Source organism: Ceratotherium simum, chromosome 21, assembly GCF_057802395.1.
Source record: "Ceratotherium simum simum isolate JZ-2026a chromosome 21, ASM5780239v1, whole genome shotgun sequence".
NCBI lineage: Eukaryota > Metazoa > Chordata > Mammalia > Perissodactyla > Rhinocerotidae > Ceratotherium > Ceratotherium simum.
In genome coordinates, this window is record NC_141920.1 from 904,994 (window position 1) to 921,492 (window position 16,499).

Sequence of the window (16,499 nt, forward strand, 5' to 3'; positions counted from 1 at the left end):
GCACTGAGAGCAGAAGACCCGTGTGAGCCTCCACCCCAACAGGCAGGGCCCCGGTGCGGAACCATGGCACCGCACACCCTCATCCAGGCCCTCGTCCTGCCAGGCGCTGACCCCTGGAGGGCAGCCTGCAGCGGCTGCACTCAAGAGTCCCTGCTCCAAGGAGAACACATCAGCCCGGCAAGCACCCTTGCCTCAGGCTCAGCTCTCCTAAGCACCATCACTCTGCGATCCCTAGTCCCCAGCTGGCAGACCAACCACGGGTTTGGCTCTTTCTCTGAGCCGGGGTTTTTCATCCCCCTAAACCTGATCTCTGGTCTCCGACCCAAGTGCAGCAGGTGTTGGTCCAGTGACTGAGACCCTCAAACAGCTGCCAAAGGCACAAGTGCTCCACGTGGGGTGTCCCCTCCCCACTGCAGGCATCTTCCTCAAGGGACAGCTGCAGCACGGGGCCGTCCCACGCTAGCCTGCCCGTTACTTCTGGCCCAGGGTCGTGCCGCAGACCACACACACTGTGATCTGGCTGCTCCCAGGGCTACATGGTCACCTGAAGCAGGGCACCCGTGCGGGGAGAGGGGCATGTCCCATGGGACAGTGGCTGCCAGGCATGTCCCACACAAATAAATCATACAGGAGGCCCCAGGTACACACAGTGTTGTCAAAACTTGGCTGATAGTGACACGAGGGTCAGCGTAAGTGGGTGCAGGGACAGAGGACTGATCACAGACTCTTGGTACCACCTGACCAGGGGGCGAGGTGGTGACAGCAGCGGCTCATAGCCGAGTGGGCCCTGGGAGACAGCTCCCCACGACAGCATGAGAGGACACGCGAGGACCACCAGTGCAGGAAGGACTGCACTGTGGGGCGGCTAAACACTAGCCTGACGCAAACTCACCCCACACTCCCGCTGCCACAAAAGCACACGTCAGAAGCACCACTGGTTTACCGGCACACACCTCAACGCACCAACAGGCAGACACACCAGGGGCAGAGCCCCCTGCCCGGGTGAAGGCCCTGCAACACAGCTCCTCAATGACCTGACCCGGTGGGAGACTGACTTGGACCCGGAGGGCCACTGGGCCTGCCTTCCTTCCTAACCATGCTGACTTATTTCCACGTTTCTGAGCTGTCCGGGCATCCTGGGCTGGTGCCGCCATCGGCTCCAACGGGCATAGCCGAGTGCAGGCACTGACAACGGGTTCAGGTGTCCAGTGTGCGACACAGTCCACAGGGTTGTGTGTGCGGCCACTCGTGGAAGGCTGGACAGGCGGACAAGGGAGAGGCCCTGGGCAAGCCATGGCCACTTTCCCAGCATGCAGTGGGCACAGGCCGGTGGGGCAGGGTGGATGGCAGAGGACGGCAGGGTGAGCTCTGGTGCTGCTCTAGCCCCACCTCTAATACTCATCTGTGAGTTTTCCTCAAAAACAAAGAGAACTAGAGCGAACCTGGAATCAAACACCCTTCCAGAACGCACATGGTCACTGGTGCCACGCAGCTGCAGGATTTATTAGTTAGCACGTGCGGATGACGGGGCACAGCCGGCCTCCTGCAGCAGCAGGGACCCGCCCTCAGTGGTGCCCGGCCCCAGGGCCCGAGGGCTGCCCCAGAATCCCAGGAGAGCAGGGACACAGACAGCCTCTGCCCTGTGATCTGAGCGCCCCACTTGGGCAGGCAGCACCGGCCCAGGGTCCTGCCCAAGGTGCTGCCTTCACGCACGGCTGGTGTTTCTTGGGTCAAACGGAAGGAGGCTCGAAGAGGACAAGGCTTGAGGAGGGCAAAGTGCAGACACGGCAGTGGCCCCGGGGCTGGGGGCGCGCGGGGCCTACCAGTCCTGGTTGTCCCAGCCCTCATCGACCAGCGTGGTTGGCGGCCGTGCCACCTTCTTGGTGGTCTTGGCTTTGCTCTCCCTGCCACCCCCCCAGGCCTCCCCACTGCTATCGCTGTTCTTGTTGGACGCGGAGCCCAAGCCCCACATGTCCCAGCTATCCGAGCTCCTCTTCTTGGCCGAGGCGTCAGCGCACGTCCAGCTGTCACTGCTCGGGGACCTGTGAGCCCTGGAGGGGTCAGCACTCCCGAAGGTCTCCCAGAAGCTCTGGTGGATGTGGCTGTTCTGACAGTTGTCCCCACCGCTGTTCTGGTAGCTCCGGCCCTCCGGGGGTCTTGGGAAGAGAGAGGGGGACTCTGAAGAGCTGCCTCACAAAACCCGCAAGCCGAGGTGGTGGCACCCCGAGCCGCTGGCCTTCCCTTGTCATCAGCACTTCCCAAGAGCCGGGCTCCGTGCCTGAGGACCAGAACCTCACGCCCACACCAGAGCACTCTCTCGGCCAGTGCCTCTCAGGATCTGGGAGATGTTTCTCTCGCTCTAGGGCAGAGGAACCGACCTCAGTGCCGCTTCCACCATGAAGCCAAGGGCACGGAACCTGCTGGAAGGAGTCAGATAGGCCTCCTGCCACCAGAGCCCACGCTCAATCAGTCTCACCCAAAATGGAGAATGTTTGAAGGAAAACGTAAAATGCTGGTTTTCTGGAATGATTAAGGACGAAAAACAAACCAGGGCTCTTAGGCCTTGTCCACACTGCTGAGAGGATCAGCTCAGGACACAGGCTTCCCCTCAAGGAGCCCCTGAGCTGAGCTGCTGCCCACCCGAGTCACACCATTCACAACACCAAACAGCACACAGGAAGAGAGCAGTGTGGCACTCTGCCACAAGCAAGGAAACCTGTCCCAACACCCGCCACGGCCAGCCTCTCGGCGGCCACTGCTCCAGACCCAGCCCATGGCCGTCTCCCCATCAGATCTCCAGGGTCCCACCTGCAGGGTCAGAGAAGAGAAAGCCAGCCAAACTGGGCTTCCAGCAGAATGGGCCGGTGCGAGCCCTGAGCGCAGATGGTGAGCGCCAGAAGCCGCCCCACTTGCCCAGGCTCCTGAGATGGCGGCTCAGAGTGCTGCCACCCCTCCCAAGCCCTGGGCAGTGGGAGATCCCGCCAGGATCCAAGGGGAAGAGGTCAGGAAGCCAATTGTCCCCTCCACACCTCTAGGGGCCTGGGGGCTTCTGCACTATGACCCCGAACGCCTGGGGGATGACACACCTGCCCCCAGCGGGGGTGCCAACTGCCTCCCGGAGACCCCTGAGAGGAACCCCAGGGAAGGGAAGCCTACGTCAGGACAGGGGGGCCCAGTATACCTGTCTGAGTGGTCCTCCGCTCTCCCAGAAAAAAAAGTGGTAACATCCCGCCATCCCCTGCTGCCAACCCCCTGGACCTGGAAGAAGACAGGAGCAGGCCGTTCAGTCCGCACCGACACCAAGCAGGCCCACGGCATCCGGGTGAGACCTCGTCAAGCTCAGAAACACATCGACACAGCAGGGCTCAGGCTCCCTGCCTTCAGCAGCATCTGCTGTGGCAGGCAGGGCACCCGTGTGGACAGCGACAGGCCGTGGCCCTCAGGAGCTCAACCTGAACTAGCTGAGCTGTGAGCGAAGCTCCCTGGCAGGCGCCGGGGGGGTCTCCGCGGGCTTCCTCCCACCCGGAGAGCCTTGTGCTGGGAAGCAGGGCGACACGCCACCCCAGCCCCGGCTTTAAAGCAGAGATGGCAGGCTGTCCCCGAGCACGTCGAGACAGTTGGCACTCACCAGGGAGAGATCAGCGGCAGCAAGACAAGGACAGAAGGAAAAGAAGCGACAGGTTAGCGGCTGTGAGAGGCCCTCGTCAAGCTGTTTCCATATTCCTCCAGCTATCGGCACCGGAGCATCTACCTGACCCTCCTCACGCCTCAGGGGACGCTCAGGCCACGGAGGTGATCGGGGCATGAGGTGCCTGGGGCACGAGGCACCCGGGCTGTGCCCGCTCTCGGTTCCGGGCGCCCTGGAATATGGAGACTGGCTTCCAGCTGCGCCCGCACGTCCGGTGGGGCGTGCCCTACCTTGGACGCCAACTGAGAGACCCCACTGGACACATCATCAAAAAGCCTTCCCTCCTTCACCTGCGAGGATTAGAACGGTGTTGTCAGCTGAGGGACAGAAGCCCCACGGCGGCCCAGTACGAGGACAACACAGGCTGCGAAGAGCTGCGGCAGCCGTGTCACAGGAACCCGTCTCCCCAGAAGCGAACGGGAAGAGTCGGGGCTGCCAACACCCTATGCCCAGGCTGGTCTAACGCGGCATCCTCTCCCGGGGGTCTCTGAGTCTCCCACAACCTTCTGAAGACAGGCCAGTACTGACTCCGAAGGCCCCAGCCCCCTGACAGCCTCTCCTGCCCAGTCCGAGGCCCCTCTGTGCACTGTGGTGGTCACACTGCAGGTGGGCCAGGGGCGCACACCCAGCCCTGTGGGAGAAGAGGACCACCCCCCACCCCGCCAAGGAGCAGAGTGCAAGGCCAGGCCTCACTGAGCCTGGGACGGGAGCCGCAGGAACACAGTGTGTTCCAGGGCGCCTCCAGGAGTCGGAGCCTCCGAACAAAGCCCCCCGAGTACAGCTGCACCCGGAAACGAGGGCCAAGTGGGGAGACACAAGGAGAACCCAGCTGAGCACGCAGGGCAGGCTGTCGCCACCTCACCTTCTCCTGGGCGGGTCTGAGGACACTCTCGTTCAGACTGTGGCCCAGCTCAGAAGCCTGTTTGAAGGAAGACACAACGAGAGAGGTGTCATGAGTTCCCGCGTGGCGTGTTCCCCCAGCACACGCATTGGCACCGCGGCTGCGAGCTCTGCTGACAGAGGAAAGGCAGCTGACAGTGAGCAGCCCACCAGCAGACAGGATGCCCATGCTCTCGCAGTGGCTGCACGTGAGTGGCCCCCCCAGCCACCCCGGCTGCACAGAGGCCAGAGACCGCTGCCCCCGCCTATGCGCTCACACGAAGGGGCCCAGGGACGGCAACAAGCCCTCGAGAGCCTGCCCATCCAGTGGCCACCTCCAGGATCTTCCTGTCAGACCCCAGGTGATCCCGTGAGGACAGCCGGTTGCTGACGGCAGGTCACACACCCCGCAGGATGCAGATGGGGGCATCCTCAGTCCCTGGGTGGTTCAGGCCCCACCTGCCCTCCAGCAGCCACTGTGGGGAGCTAGCTTGGAGGGACCGGGATGGAGCTGGCGGATGAGCCAAGGCAGACAGCGTGTTCAGGTGGGGGAGGGGCGTGGGGATGGGGTGGGGTAACCCCATAGGTGTCAGGACCACGTCACTGGGATAAAACTTCTTCGGATCGTTTGGCTCGAGATAATTAAACCACAAAGTGGACATCTTGCTGAGGAGCTCAGGCACCCCCAGGCCTATCAGCTCCCCTGGAGGAGCGGCACCCTTGGGCTCTGAGTCCCACCGCTCCCGCCCATGACTCGCATCCCCGAGCACTGTGGACGGGAGCCCGTCAGGCCAGAGAGACACACGGAGTGTGAGCACACGGAAGCGCCGACACGAGATAGGCCACGGCAGGCGGGACGGCTCAGAGCCAAGCAGGCGCTGAGCAGAGGCGAGGGGAGGGCATACCCGAGAACAGAGGCAGGCCTTACCAGCTCTGGCTGCTGCTTGGAACCCCAAAGCTTTACCCAGACGGCACAGGGAGACGGGTTAGGGAGCAAAGAGAGAGGGAGAGAAAGGCGGTAGGAGCAGCATTTGGCAACGACCAGGAAGCATTTTGACACATCAGTTAGCGTCATGTGTCTCACAGTGTCACCCCGACAGGGGTCCCCAAGAATCACCCTGGAGCCCATTCACGCCACTGAACCTGACATCTTCACTCCCAACTGACTGGTTTCCAGGACCGCGTGAGGGAGCGTGACTCAGGAGCCCAAAAAGGGGCTCACAGACACAAGCAGAGATGGGGTCCCTGGGCGAGTCCGGGCGAGAATCACCCCAGGCAGGCGATGCTCCGGGCCTGCAGGGAACCCCTTCCCTCCTGTGGGGCATGGGGGCGGCTCGAGCAGCCCTGAGACAGCCTCTGCGTGAGGCACTGACCCTCCGCTCCGAGAGGCCCCTGGCACCACACAGGGACTGCTGGGCAACCAAGATTTGAAGAATCAACAAACGCCAAGGCCTGAGCCCACCACCTCCAAGAAAAGCACTGACCAGGACAGGGGGCTCTGGGCCGGGCGCACACAGCACAGAGCCCTTCCTCCTGCCCACGGTGCGGGCACCTGCTCCCTCCCAGGCTGTGATGGATGGGGGCATGACTTCAGCCCACAGGCCCTAAGCAGGTACAGCCTCTCACTCACCGGTTAAACCCACAGGACCCTGAAGGCACACCTGCTGATGTGTGAGCTTGGGGCACAAATCCATGCACACGGGCCTGTCCCTGTCCAGGCTACACATGGCAACGTCCCCTCCCAAGCACACGGCCCGAGGAGAGCAGACCAGGCAGGGTCCAGACATCGAAAGGACCTCATGCTAGGAGTTAACAGACCATGGGATGCAGAAGTTTCATTACCTTTTGACTTGCTTGGGATCCAAATTTCGTGGCCTGAAAGGAAAAACAAAGACAGGGCCTTTTGATCAGCTGTCCTGACTCTGGCCACCAGGCTGCACTTCCCCGGGGCTCCAACAGACGCTCAGGCCTGGGCCTGTGTCCTGATGGCCACGAGGCACCAGTGCTCACCTCACAGCAGGTCTAAGGGGCCTGACAGACCTGAGGGGCCCAGCAAAGCTGCCGCGATAGGAGCTCCTGGCTGGAGGGAGGCCATGGGACGAGGGGCAGCACCCAGGGCTGGGGGAGCAGGGCCAACTCCGTCCTCCTCGCCCTTGGATGGGGCTCCCCACAAGCCCACCAGTGCAGGGGGGGCCACCCCAACCCTGTCTTCGCTGGCCTTTCTCACAAGCCTGCCCACGCTGCCTCCCGCTCAGGGCTCAGCACAGTCCAGTCACCCCGCTCGTCTCTGCCCGGCACCTCAGGCACTTCTACAGCAAGTGAAGAAGAGAAAGGCCTGACGGTGATCTTCCAGCGGGAAGGTGTCTGGACCCCCAGCCACAACCCTCCATCAGAGACCAGGCCTGGGGAGAACCACCAGAAGCCACATGGTGAAACAGGGGTGCCAAGGGGGCCGGAGCCCTGGACACCAGGCTCCTCCCAGGGCTGGCGCCCTCTGCCCACACAGGCCCGACGGGGCGGATGCAGGCACAGCGACCCATGGCGAGGCCCCAAGAAGCGCTCCCCGAGACTTGACTCCAGCCCGGAGAGCCAACCCCGTGGTTCCCACTGGTCGGTGAGGCGGCTGCGGGGACCCGGCTGGCCCACGACCACCTGGCTCCAGCCCTCAGAAGGCTCCTGTCCTGACTTCTGGGCCTGTCTACTCTGGGTCACTCGCCGGGCAGTCTCTTGTCCCCGCTCTGGGCACCCCTCCTCTCTTCACCTTCCTCTCTCCACCACGGCCACATTGCCGGCTCACAGTTTCCCCTCTAGGCTGACATCCTCGTACAGCTTCTGGCTTGTTCCTTTCCACCCAGCACTTGTCCAGGCTGCTGCCAGAAGCCGGAGCATGTTCCCACTCCCCACCCATCTGTCCTGACAAATCCTCCCCCAAATCCTCCCCTGGCCTCAGGCCAAGGAGCAGGCAAGGGTGAGGGAGAAAAGTCCAACTGTCAAACTGCTCTGGAGACCGAGGGGAAACGCGAAGGCTGCCACTGCCTTCACTGGGCCTCGGCCAGGGCCTGGTCAACGCTGCGGGGAAGGGGCAAATCCAGGTCCTGCTCTGCCCCGGCAACATGGCGCGTCTTTCTTCTAGAGCCTGCTAAGCCTGTGACACGAAGACAATCGCCCACCATCAAAGCAGAGAACCTCTCCGTGGCCTTGAGGATCTGCCTCGACCCTGGGAACTCCGGCTGAGGGCAGCAAGAAGGGCCAGCAGAACAAGGGTCCCTCAGGGCAGGTGGGTGTGCGGCCCTGAGCATGGGAGGGAAGCCTCATGGCCTCTGAACAGCCACCACCCCTCGGTCAGCGCCCCTTCAGGACCCTTCTCCAGCTCCCAGACCCCAGACCAGTGCAGCCTGGTGGGCCCACAGGGCCTGGTGACACTTTGGGACCAGCTACTCACGCCCTCCTTAGCTGCTGAGGCAAACTTGCTCGCTCCGGTGGTGAAACTGCTCCAGCCCTGAGGGGAAGAACAGAGAGGGCCACATCGAGGCTCCACACGCTGCTGCCCGGGAAGGGTTTTCTGACTCGCTGCACCATCACCTCGCAAAGGGGGGTCTAACTGCTTCCGCACCCACATCCAGCAGGAAGGACACCTGCAGAGGGCCCTTGAGAAAGCTCACAGCTCCACTTGCCACAAAGAGCTAGCATTCCTGCAATGGGCACACCTGGACACCACACTCCCGGCCTGCTCCACCACACCAGTTGGGACAGTACCGGTGTCTCTCCCGGCCCTCACCATCTGTCCCTGGCCCCCGACAGGAGGGACTCGGAAGAGCCAGGCCTGGACCACAGGATGGGACCACCGGCCCCGCCCCAGAGCCTCCACCCCCAGCCTGGCCTGCTCCTCCCGCTGCTCTCGGTCCTCCCATCTCCCCTCTGAGTGGCCAGGAATCCAGTGCCCAGTCTGGACACACAGACCGTGGTGGCGGCTGGGGGCCACTGGACCCTGTTCTAAGTTCAAGGTTGTGCTCTCCCAAGCCTCCAAGATAAACTAAAGCTATCTAGAAACACAAACATCTCATTTAAAGCTAATGTCGCCTCTTCCTCCTAAGGAAACGCGGAGAGACCCTCACGCTGGGAGACGACCACATTCAGCTTCTTCACTAAGAATTCAAGTTCTGCAGGAGGGGCACGTGGAGACGTGAAAACACTACATTTGGAGGAGCAGGGGGCTGCCTCTTTTAAAATAAACTCCTACACAGAAGGCTTCAGACTAAAGATTTGCCTTTCTTCCCTGGAGACAATTTGGCAACGACCGTGAGGGAAGAGACCTCGGGCTCCAGGGCTCTAGCCGGCTTGTTCCAGGCCGCCCATGACCCGCAGCTCCAGAGGGCCAGCCGTGGGCGCCTCAGGGTGAAGGAACTTTTAAACAACTTTTGAGTGACAACTTCATTCATTTTTGGAACAATACATACATGGTTCAAAGAGGACCTCCCACCATGCCAGAGTTAAGACCCAAGTCCACGGCCTGGAGACATGACCGCTTCCTCCTAGTCTCCTCCCCACACATGCAGCATGGGTGGTCCCAGTGTCACCTCTACACACACGCCCCCACTCTGCACCTCCTTGCTCACTCGGCGCACTGGAGACCCATCGTACTCGTGCGTGTCTACACCCACAGCACCCAGACGCCGACACACCAGCTGTCGGCTCACCCGCCCTCCCGGGCTCCTCAGGTGGTTTGCCCTTCTTGGTATCACAGACTATGCTGTGATGAATAAAAATCGTTCTAAACAAACAGAAAGTTTCCTTGGCAAATGCCAGTTTGCCTGGAGCGGCTGAGGCAGGTGGGGACGCACACACATGGCCGAGGGCGCCATCCCTGAAGGGCGCCAGAGCCCATGCAGTTTCCGTGTATTTCGCCTCTGCCATGGAAATCTCGTCCTCATGGGGCTGCCCGACAGACGACGCCAAGAATCAGCCCGGGAGGTAAGGCAGGGTCAGCTGCCAGCTGTGCCCAGTGCTCTCCCAGGAGAGAGGACGGCCAGGCAAGTCCATACAGAACTTAGCACTTTGGAGGAAATGCACCTTGATAAATTTGAAATGCGCACTTGTAACCAAAGCAAGTAAATGACTGAATACATCTAGGATCGGAATAACATGAGCCACATACAATTTCAGTAAAGGAGAGGGGCCTCAACCAGAACAGGCAGCACGCTCTCCCAGGGCAGCCCAGCACTGCCCATGGGGCCCAGCCCGTCCACCCAAGACTCTGGGAGGCCCCTCAAGGTTGGCACAGGACACACACACATCCCAGGACCTGTGTGCCCTCACCGAGTACAAGGACGACATGGCGCTGTTGAGGAAGTCGTCTTCTCTCTTTGGAGGTGACACCGTGTTCCCAAACCCCACGTAGCGATTCTCTGGGGCCCTGATGGAAACAAGCAGCAAGCCACTGCTCCTGAAAGCCGCAAGTGTGGGAGATACCCAGAGCCCTGAACAGAGGCGTGGATGGCCCAGCCACCCTGAGGTGCCCTCTGAAGGATGTGCTGACTCCCCCCACACAGGACACGCCTGTGCATCCTGTGGTCTGGCAGCACGCGGGAGGCAGGCTCTCTTCTGCTCTTTAAGAAGACCCTCCTGCTGCGTCCAGCTACAGAAGCCCCAGCAAGACACAAAGTCAACAACCAGGGTAACGGCAAGAAGCACCAAAAGTTTAATCTGATGGCTCCAGGGACAAAAACTCATTTACAGGCCAGGCAGATCCAAGAAAGAAAACGTATTCTTTCTTTCTTCTAAACGTTAGTTTTTTTCTTGACTCAAGAACCTCTTCAAAGCTGGGCTGGCCTGGGGCTGAAGCAGGCAGGACTCCCAAACGTGCTGACCCTGCACCCCCTACACACAGGAAGCAGCAGGCCCCAGCCACCCCTGCAGGGGCATCCTGCCCCGAGGGACCCCACCTTCCATGGCCGGGTCTGCCCAGGGCACACCCCCCACGTCCTCCCGAGCCCCACACTGGATCTCGAGGCCTCACCCTTGATAGGAGCCGAGGTCATCACTCAGCCAGTCTTCAAAAGCCTTGTCCGAAGAGGCGGTCAAGCTCTGCGGCTGGCCAGAGGCTCTGAAACGGGAGAGTTAAAGGTCAGTGAGGCCAAAAGACGGCAGGGAGACATCTGGGGGACCGCACGGCTCTCTGGGAGGTGCTGTCTCATCCACCTGGTCACCCCTGGGCTCCTCTGAGACAAAGCACCAGAGGCCAAGACAGCCTTCAGCTCTGCCTGGCAGGTGGCTCAGGCTCGGCAGCTGAAGACACAAGAAGCACATGGAGACACCGCAGCCTCACCGACAGGGCCTCAACAGGGGCTCCTCGCCTGCCTGTGCTGGCAGGGAGGCCGCAGAGAGGCCAGAGACCGAGGCCAAAACAAGCACACAGGCCATGGTGTGGAGACTTTCCAACAAGGAGACTTTGACATAAACCGCGTGAGAAAGGGTGGGGATACGAGGGGAGGGCCGCTGGGCACCCCTGTGGTAAACGGAGAGCCTTCTCTGAGAGCAGTCACCCCAGAACACCAGCCTCCAACGTGTGAAGACAAAGGACACCCGCTGTGGGGACCAGCTCGCCTGCAGCGTGCCTACGCTCTGGGGAGGCGGGCAACCCCGGCTGCGCCACATCCCCCAGAGCCGCACACGTCACGGTGCGTGTCTGGAAGGACCTGCGCTGGGCTGCACCTGAGGAGTGGGGAGATAGTACGCTGTGTTTCAGATGTCTCTTTACTGGTTGAATTTTTACTAAAAATCTGTATTGCTTCCGCAATCTAAAAAGTTGCTTTTCTCGCTGGCTTTTAGGAACACCTCACAACTGGAGCTGTTATGGCAACAGCATGGGGATCCCGAGCTACGGCTAAGATCAGGGCCAGGTGAGAGCAGCGCAGGGCCCGACGAGCAGGCCAGAGTAGCTACCGGTGGCTGGTGGATGGCAGCGTCTTGGGCTGGGGTGGAGTCCAGTTCTGGGCAGGTGATGACTCCAGAGACCATTCTCTACCTTCGGCCAGAGCGGCCACCTGCCAGGGGGACACAGGGGTTAGAGAGCCCGGAACTGTGAGGGGCAGCCGCAGATGCCGTCCACTCTAGTGCACTCTCGTGCACCCCGCATGTAGCCCCTCCAGCCTCGGGCATGGGCTGGGGTCTCTGCCACGCGTGACCACTGAGACTGGGTCTCACTCTGACTCTGCTGAACAGCAGGGCCACTGAGTTCTTGGTCAGTGGCTCCAACCCCAAATGAGGACCCACCTCTCTGTCCCCCAAATGATGGCCCCCAGTGGGCACTGTGTTCTCAGGAGTTCTACCCAGGATGTGGAAAGGCCTCCGGATGTGACACTGTCCTGGACATTCGGGAGGAAGGCCTGTCCTCCACCCCGCCAATGACAGGCAGCTGCTTCCCCTTGGCTGGGACAAGACGGGGCCACACATCCTGTCTGCACACAGACTGCTCATGGCCTCTGTGGGTGTGTCAGAGCCCACAGAAGAATCCCAACTCCTGGCTCCGATGGGCAGAGCAGCCTGGACACGGCTGGTCCTCACCTTATCCCTGAAGAGGGCGGCGGCTCTGCTGTTGTACTTCTCCTGCAGGGACCAGCAGGGGTCGTAGTCCTCCTGAGACTCCAGGAACTCTCGGAATTTAGCATTCCCACCAGCTTTCATCTTCCCAAGCTCAATGTCCTTCCACTTGTCCATAGTAACGGAGCGCACGAAGCTAGGAACCAGAGCAGCAATCTAACTATCGAGTACGGGTATCCGAGAGCCCCCACCCCAACCAGGTCATGAATCAGACGCATGTGCCTCCTGTGACAGGAGCGCCTGGCCGTGACACCTGAGGGCACGGGGAACTGGCACGTGAGGTGGCCCGAGATTTCCCATCCCCCGGCTCCTGACGGCAGGCCCGACCGCACCTTAGGATGCCCACGGAGCCCAAGGGGCAGGAACGCATCCGCTGCCCTGAGCAGAAGGCACTGACCTGAGGTGCACACCAAGCCCGCGGTGTCTGCCTGAGCACTCCAGACAGATCCAGATGCCGTAGGTCACACTCACCCACTGAGGGTTGAACGCACCACACTCAAAACACACCTGCAAAGAGGGCCACGTGTGGCTCACCCAGCGGCTCAGGGCAGGGCCCAGGGACCCCAAAGACCCAATGCCTGGCCCCAAGAGGGAGCAGAGGAGAGGCTGGCAGTGAGATCAACAGCAACAGGGAGGGAGGGCTCTGAGGCTGCAGGCAACTTCCGAGAGGCTTGCTAACCCTGACCAGGGGATCAAAGAAAAGCAGCTCACGTTGTTTTCATCTTGCACTCTGACTTCTTTAAGAACTTTCCTGGTTCTTGGGCTGGCCATGATGCTACAAAGCAGAAAAACAAACTGTTACAACTTACAAATAGGTTACGTCATGAGAAAATCAATTAATGCAAAAACACTACAAAACACAGCTTCAGAGAAATTCTGCTTTGAAGCTGTAGGCTAAAACCGCTACTCACTGCAGGCAGCATCAGGGAGCCACCTGCAGAAGTAATCTGTTCCCCACACTCCAGAATCCAGAGCAGCTTGGATGCTCCCGGCCAATAGCAACACAATTATTAGGAATAACGTAATTACTCGTGTCCACTTTGGTTATATATAATCTATAAAAAGTCCTGTTTTTTAAATGAAGTTCATAGCAAGGGGTGGTCACTATAAAACACGCAGAGACTGGTTGCTACGTCTCATTTCCCACCTAAAACAGTGACACACCAGACTGGGCCTCGTGTTCTCTGCACTCCACGCCTGCCCTCCACCTCCCCAGCACGGTGCAGCAGCCCTGAATGACATGTGAAGTCAGCGGGAGGGTCTGTAGGTAGGTCCTCCACGGGGCCATTGTGAGAGACGGAGGTGACAGATGGCATGGCCACGGCAAGGACTGTGGCTGATGGACCAGCAGACCTGCCCCCTTGCCTCACACGGACACTGCTGGGGAACAGCAGCCACAGGTTCAGGCTGAAGGGAAAAAGCATTTACGTCTTTACAGATCTCCTAGCCTTGGCCAAGTTCAACTTCAACTGGTGACCCGCTGAATTCATGACCAGGAAAATTGACATAGACAACTCAAGCTGGAGGAAGGGGGTGGGTGCCAAGCAGTGTTGGACATAAATTACCCCCACTGGTCCTGCACACACTGCCTCTGATCGGACCTGGGTTCTGGGCCACCTCTACCGCCACCAGCCCACAACTGAGGGGGCAGCCTCTCTGCAGCTCGCCTATTCTCACTTGTGAACGGAACCTGCGAGCTGTTCCCTCTAACTCACAGGGCAACACACATCCTCTGAGAACACTCAGGGAGGCTACGTGGCAGACTGCCGCTGGATGTTTCCACGCTGCCATCTCTCTACTCTCTCCCCGTTGTACGTAAGACGACTGTTCAGAACAGCTTTTCTATTAATGGTGTAGTTGGACGTTTACGTTGAAATGCATTTTTCTGGGTTTAAAAAAAACCCAGAAAAATCTCGTGCTATATTTCAGCTTTAAGCTTAGGTATGCAGAAATAAGTTATCCACCGAAGGGAACCCTGACTCTCCACCAACAAACCTCCTCAATCTGGAAGTTCATGACTCCTAATGTTCATCAGGGCCCACTTTTAAGCTAGTTGAAGTTAGGAAATAAACGTTTGTTTTCTGTAATTCACGGAAACAAAACCCGGAGTTCACCCTAGGGTCCTTTGCGCTCTGTAGTTCTCTGTGCTTCAAGACGTCCTACTGAAACCATCAGATCTCCAAGGCAAACACCTGAGTGCATAATCCCGCCCAGAACGCGGCCCCTGGCAGGACTCCTTCAGGTGGAATACTGTCATCAAACTGAGCAGTCTACTCATCCACAGCTCGAAAGGCAGAAACAGGGAAGAGACCCTTGGAGAGCCGTCCTGGTGGGTTTGAGTTTACAAAGCTTTTGCACACGTTCGTCTCATGGCAGCCCCAGGAGCGCCCCATGTGGGCTGCTGCGCCGAGCTGACTCACACCTGCCGGATACAGGTCTCCACACCAGGCCCTGCACACTCTCCACAGAGCTGTGCTGGCCCTCAGAGGCTCACGTTCTGGCCAACAGGACACAGGCAAACAAAGTCAGAACTGGGGTGAGCCTGCTGTGAATTTCTAATTGTGTAAAGTGAGGCAGAACACTTGTCTGCAGAACTACTGGAGAAGATAAACAAAAAATAAATGACCTGGCTTGGATTTATAAGGAACTTCCTTCAGTGACCAGTTTTGGATGTGAGAATCCTCAAGTTCTCGGAAATCCTAAGTTTAACACACAAAAACAAATACCTCTAACTTTCAAAACCACAAATATGGTTTATCTTGAAAAATAATCCAAGAACTCCTGTTTTAATGCTTGAAACCAAGATGGTAGAGTGCAGCTCGTTCTGCCAGCGGACGTAACCTCAGTAAAGGTTGAGCCAAATGAGAACACTTTTCCTTAGGTCCCTAAGCAGCCACTTGTCAGACTGCATCACGTGTGGTCCTCACGTTGGGACCTTCCCCACACGTGAGATGAAAAGGGATGACTAAAGGACACTGTGACGCCCCCAGGGCCGTCACACAGCAGACAGGCAGAAACATAACCCTCTTTCTCAGAAACCGCCTGAGGGCCCCCCCAGCAGCTGCGTCTCAGCACAGCAGTTTCTCATTCTGACAGATTATTCCTGAACCTCGCAGGGCACTGTCTGGAAAGGGCGCCCAAGCACACCTAAGAGCTAACGACCCCCGGCCACCGCTCGGCCGCCTTCGCTCTCATAGACAGAGCCACAGGAAGACTAGACCTGCACTGAACCAGCAATTATCTCCCAAAATTGGTGGTGTGCGATGAAGCTGTTTACCAGTTCGGACAAGCATAGTTCTTCCACCCAAATCCACGTCAACTCAAAAAAAGTGTTCAAGCCCCTTCCTGGTCTCTTCACGCACCCCCCGCCCCCGACGATGCCGGCAAAGGGTGGGGAGGACAGGAGACGCGAGCTGGCCGAGGCCGCGTCTGCGAGCGGGCGGAGCTCCACCTCGCAGGGCGGAAGCCCCTTCAGACCGGCCGACTGGACGCTGTGTCCAGGTCCTGGGTCCGAGGGAGGGGCCAGGGCAGGGCCGGCTCCCCCCCGGAGGATGGGGGTGGGTAGCGCCGGGACCCGCGGAGTGTCCAGAACCCGAGGTAGGAGGAGGCGGCTTCAGAGGAGAGAGGGGGTCCGGGGGCGGGCCGCCCGGGAGGGGCCCGTGGACGGCCCGGGCAGCGGGGAGGGCAGGGCGGGCGCTTCCAGGTCGGGGCGTCTCGGGCGGCGCGCTTACCGGCGGGCTCGATCCTGCGCGCCGGGGCCAGGCGAGCGTCCGGGCCGGGTCAGCGGAGGTCCGGGCGGGGTCCGGAGGGGTCCGCGACGGGGTCGGGCCGAGCCGGGCGGCAGCTGCACGGAGGACGCGCCGGCCGCCCACCCCGCCGCCACCAGCTTCCGGCTACGTTGCGCCGCGCAAGGCATTACGGGAAGCCGGAGCGGGACTTCCGCCTCTGCCGCCTGTCGGAAGCCCGGCCCCGCCCCTGTCGTCATGGGGACGCGTCCCGGCGGCCGCCCGGGAGCCGACCCGGCCCGGCCCGGACAGCCCTGGAGCCGCGTCCTCGGTCGGGGCCTGCAGACCCGGCGCCGCTGTCCCGGGCAGGGCGGGAGGGTCAGCGACGCGTGTGGGAGCGGATCGTCAAGGGACCGCGTTGCCATCGTTGACGGCGACACGAAAACGCGTCCGGTGCACCGCCGGGATCTGAACGGGGACTGACGGCCTCAAGGAGGATGCTCAAGGTCGGCTTATTTACGAGGGGGCTGATTCGGAAGGTGTGGGCGAGCTTAGTGAAACCGCAGAATTTCTGCCAGAACCGGGGCTGGAGCCGCAGAGCTGTGACG

The 16,499-nt window shown here is 60.3% G+C and overlaps 1 protein-coding gene across 5 annotated transcripts; it reads right to left on the reverse strand.

Annotated features, from left to right (window-relative positions):
• Positions 1-1,475: 1,475 nt before the first annotated feature.
• Positions 1,476-16,082, reverse strand: ARFGAP1 (ARF GTPase activating protein 1). Of its 5 annotated transcripts, none has more exons than XM_087444985.1 (13): positions 15,898-16,082; positions 12,878-12,941; positions 12,564-12,673; positions 12,131-12,302; positions 11,510-11,610; positions 10,584-10,670; positions 9,884-9,980; positions 8,010-8,066; positions 6,410-6,442; positions 4,551-4,607; positions 3,919-3,978; positions 3,182-3,252; positions 1,476-2,156 (listed from the first exon to the last, which is right to left on the reverse strand). In XM_087444985.1, exons 1-13 carry the CDS (start codon positions 16,080-16,082, stop codon positions 1,820-1,822), a joined length of 1,431 nt encoding a protein of 476 aa, XP_087301111.1. In that variant the 3' UTR covers positions 1,476-1,819. The 5 variants fall into 5 exon arrangements, with proteins under 5 accessions (XP_087301111.1, XP_087301110.1, XP_087301112.1 ...); XM_087444984.1 differs by having other exon boundaries at positions 3,182-3,258; XM_087444986.1 differs by lacking the exon at positions 8,010-8,066 and having other exon boundaries at positions 3,182-3,258.
• Between the last annotated feature and the right edge of the window lie 417 nt (positions 16,083-16,499).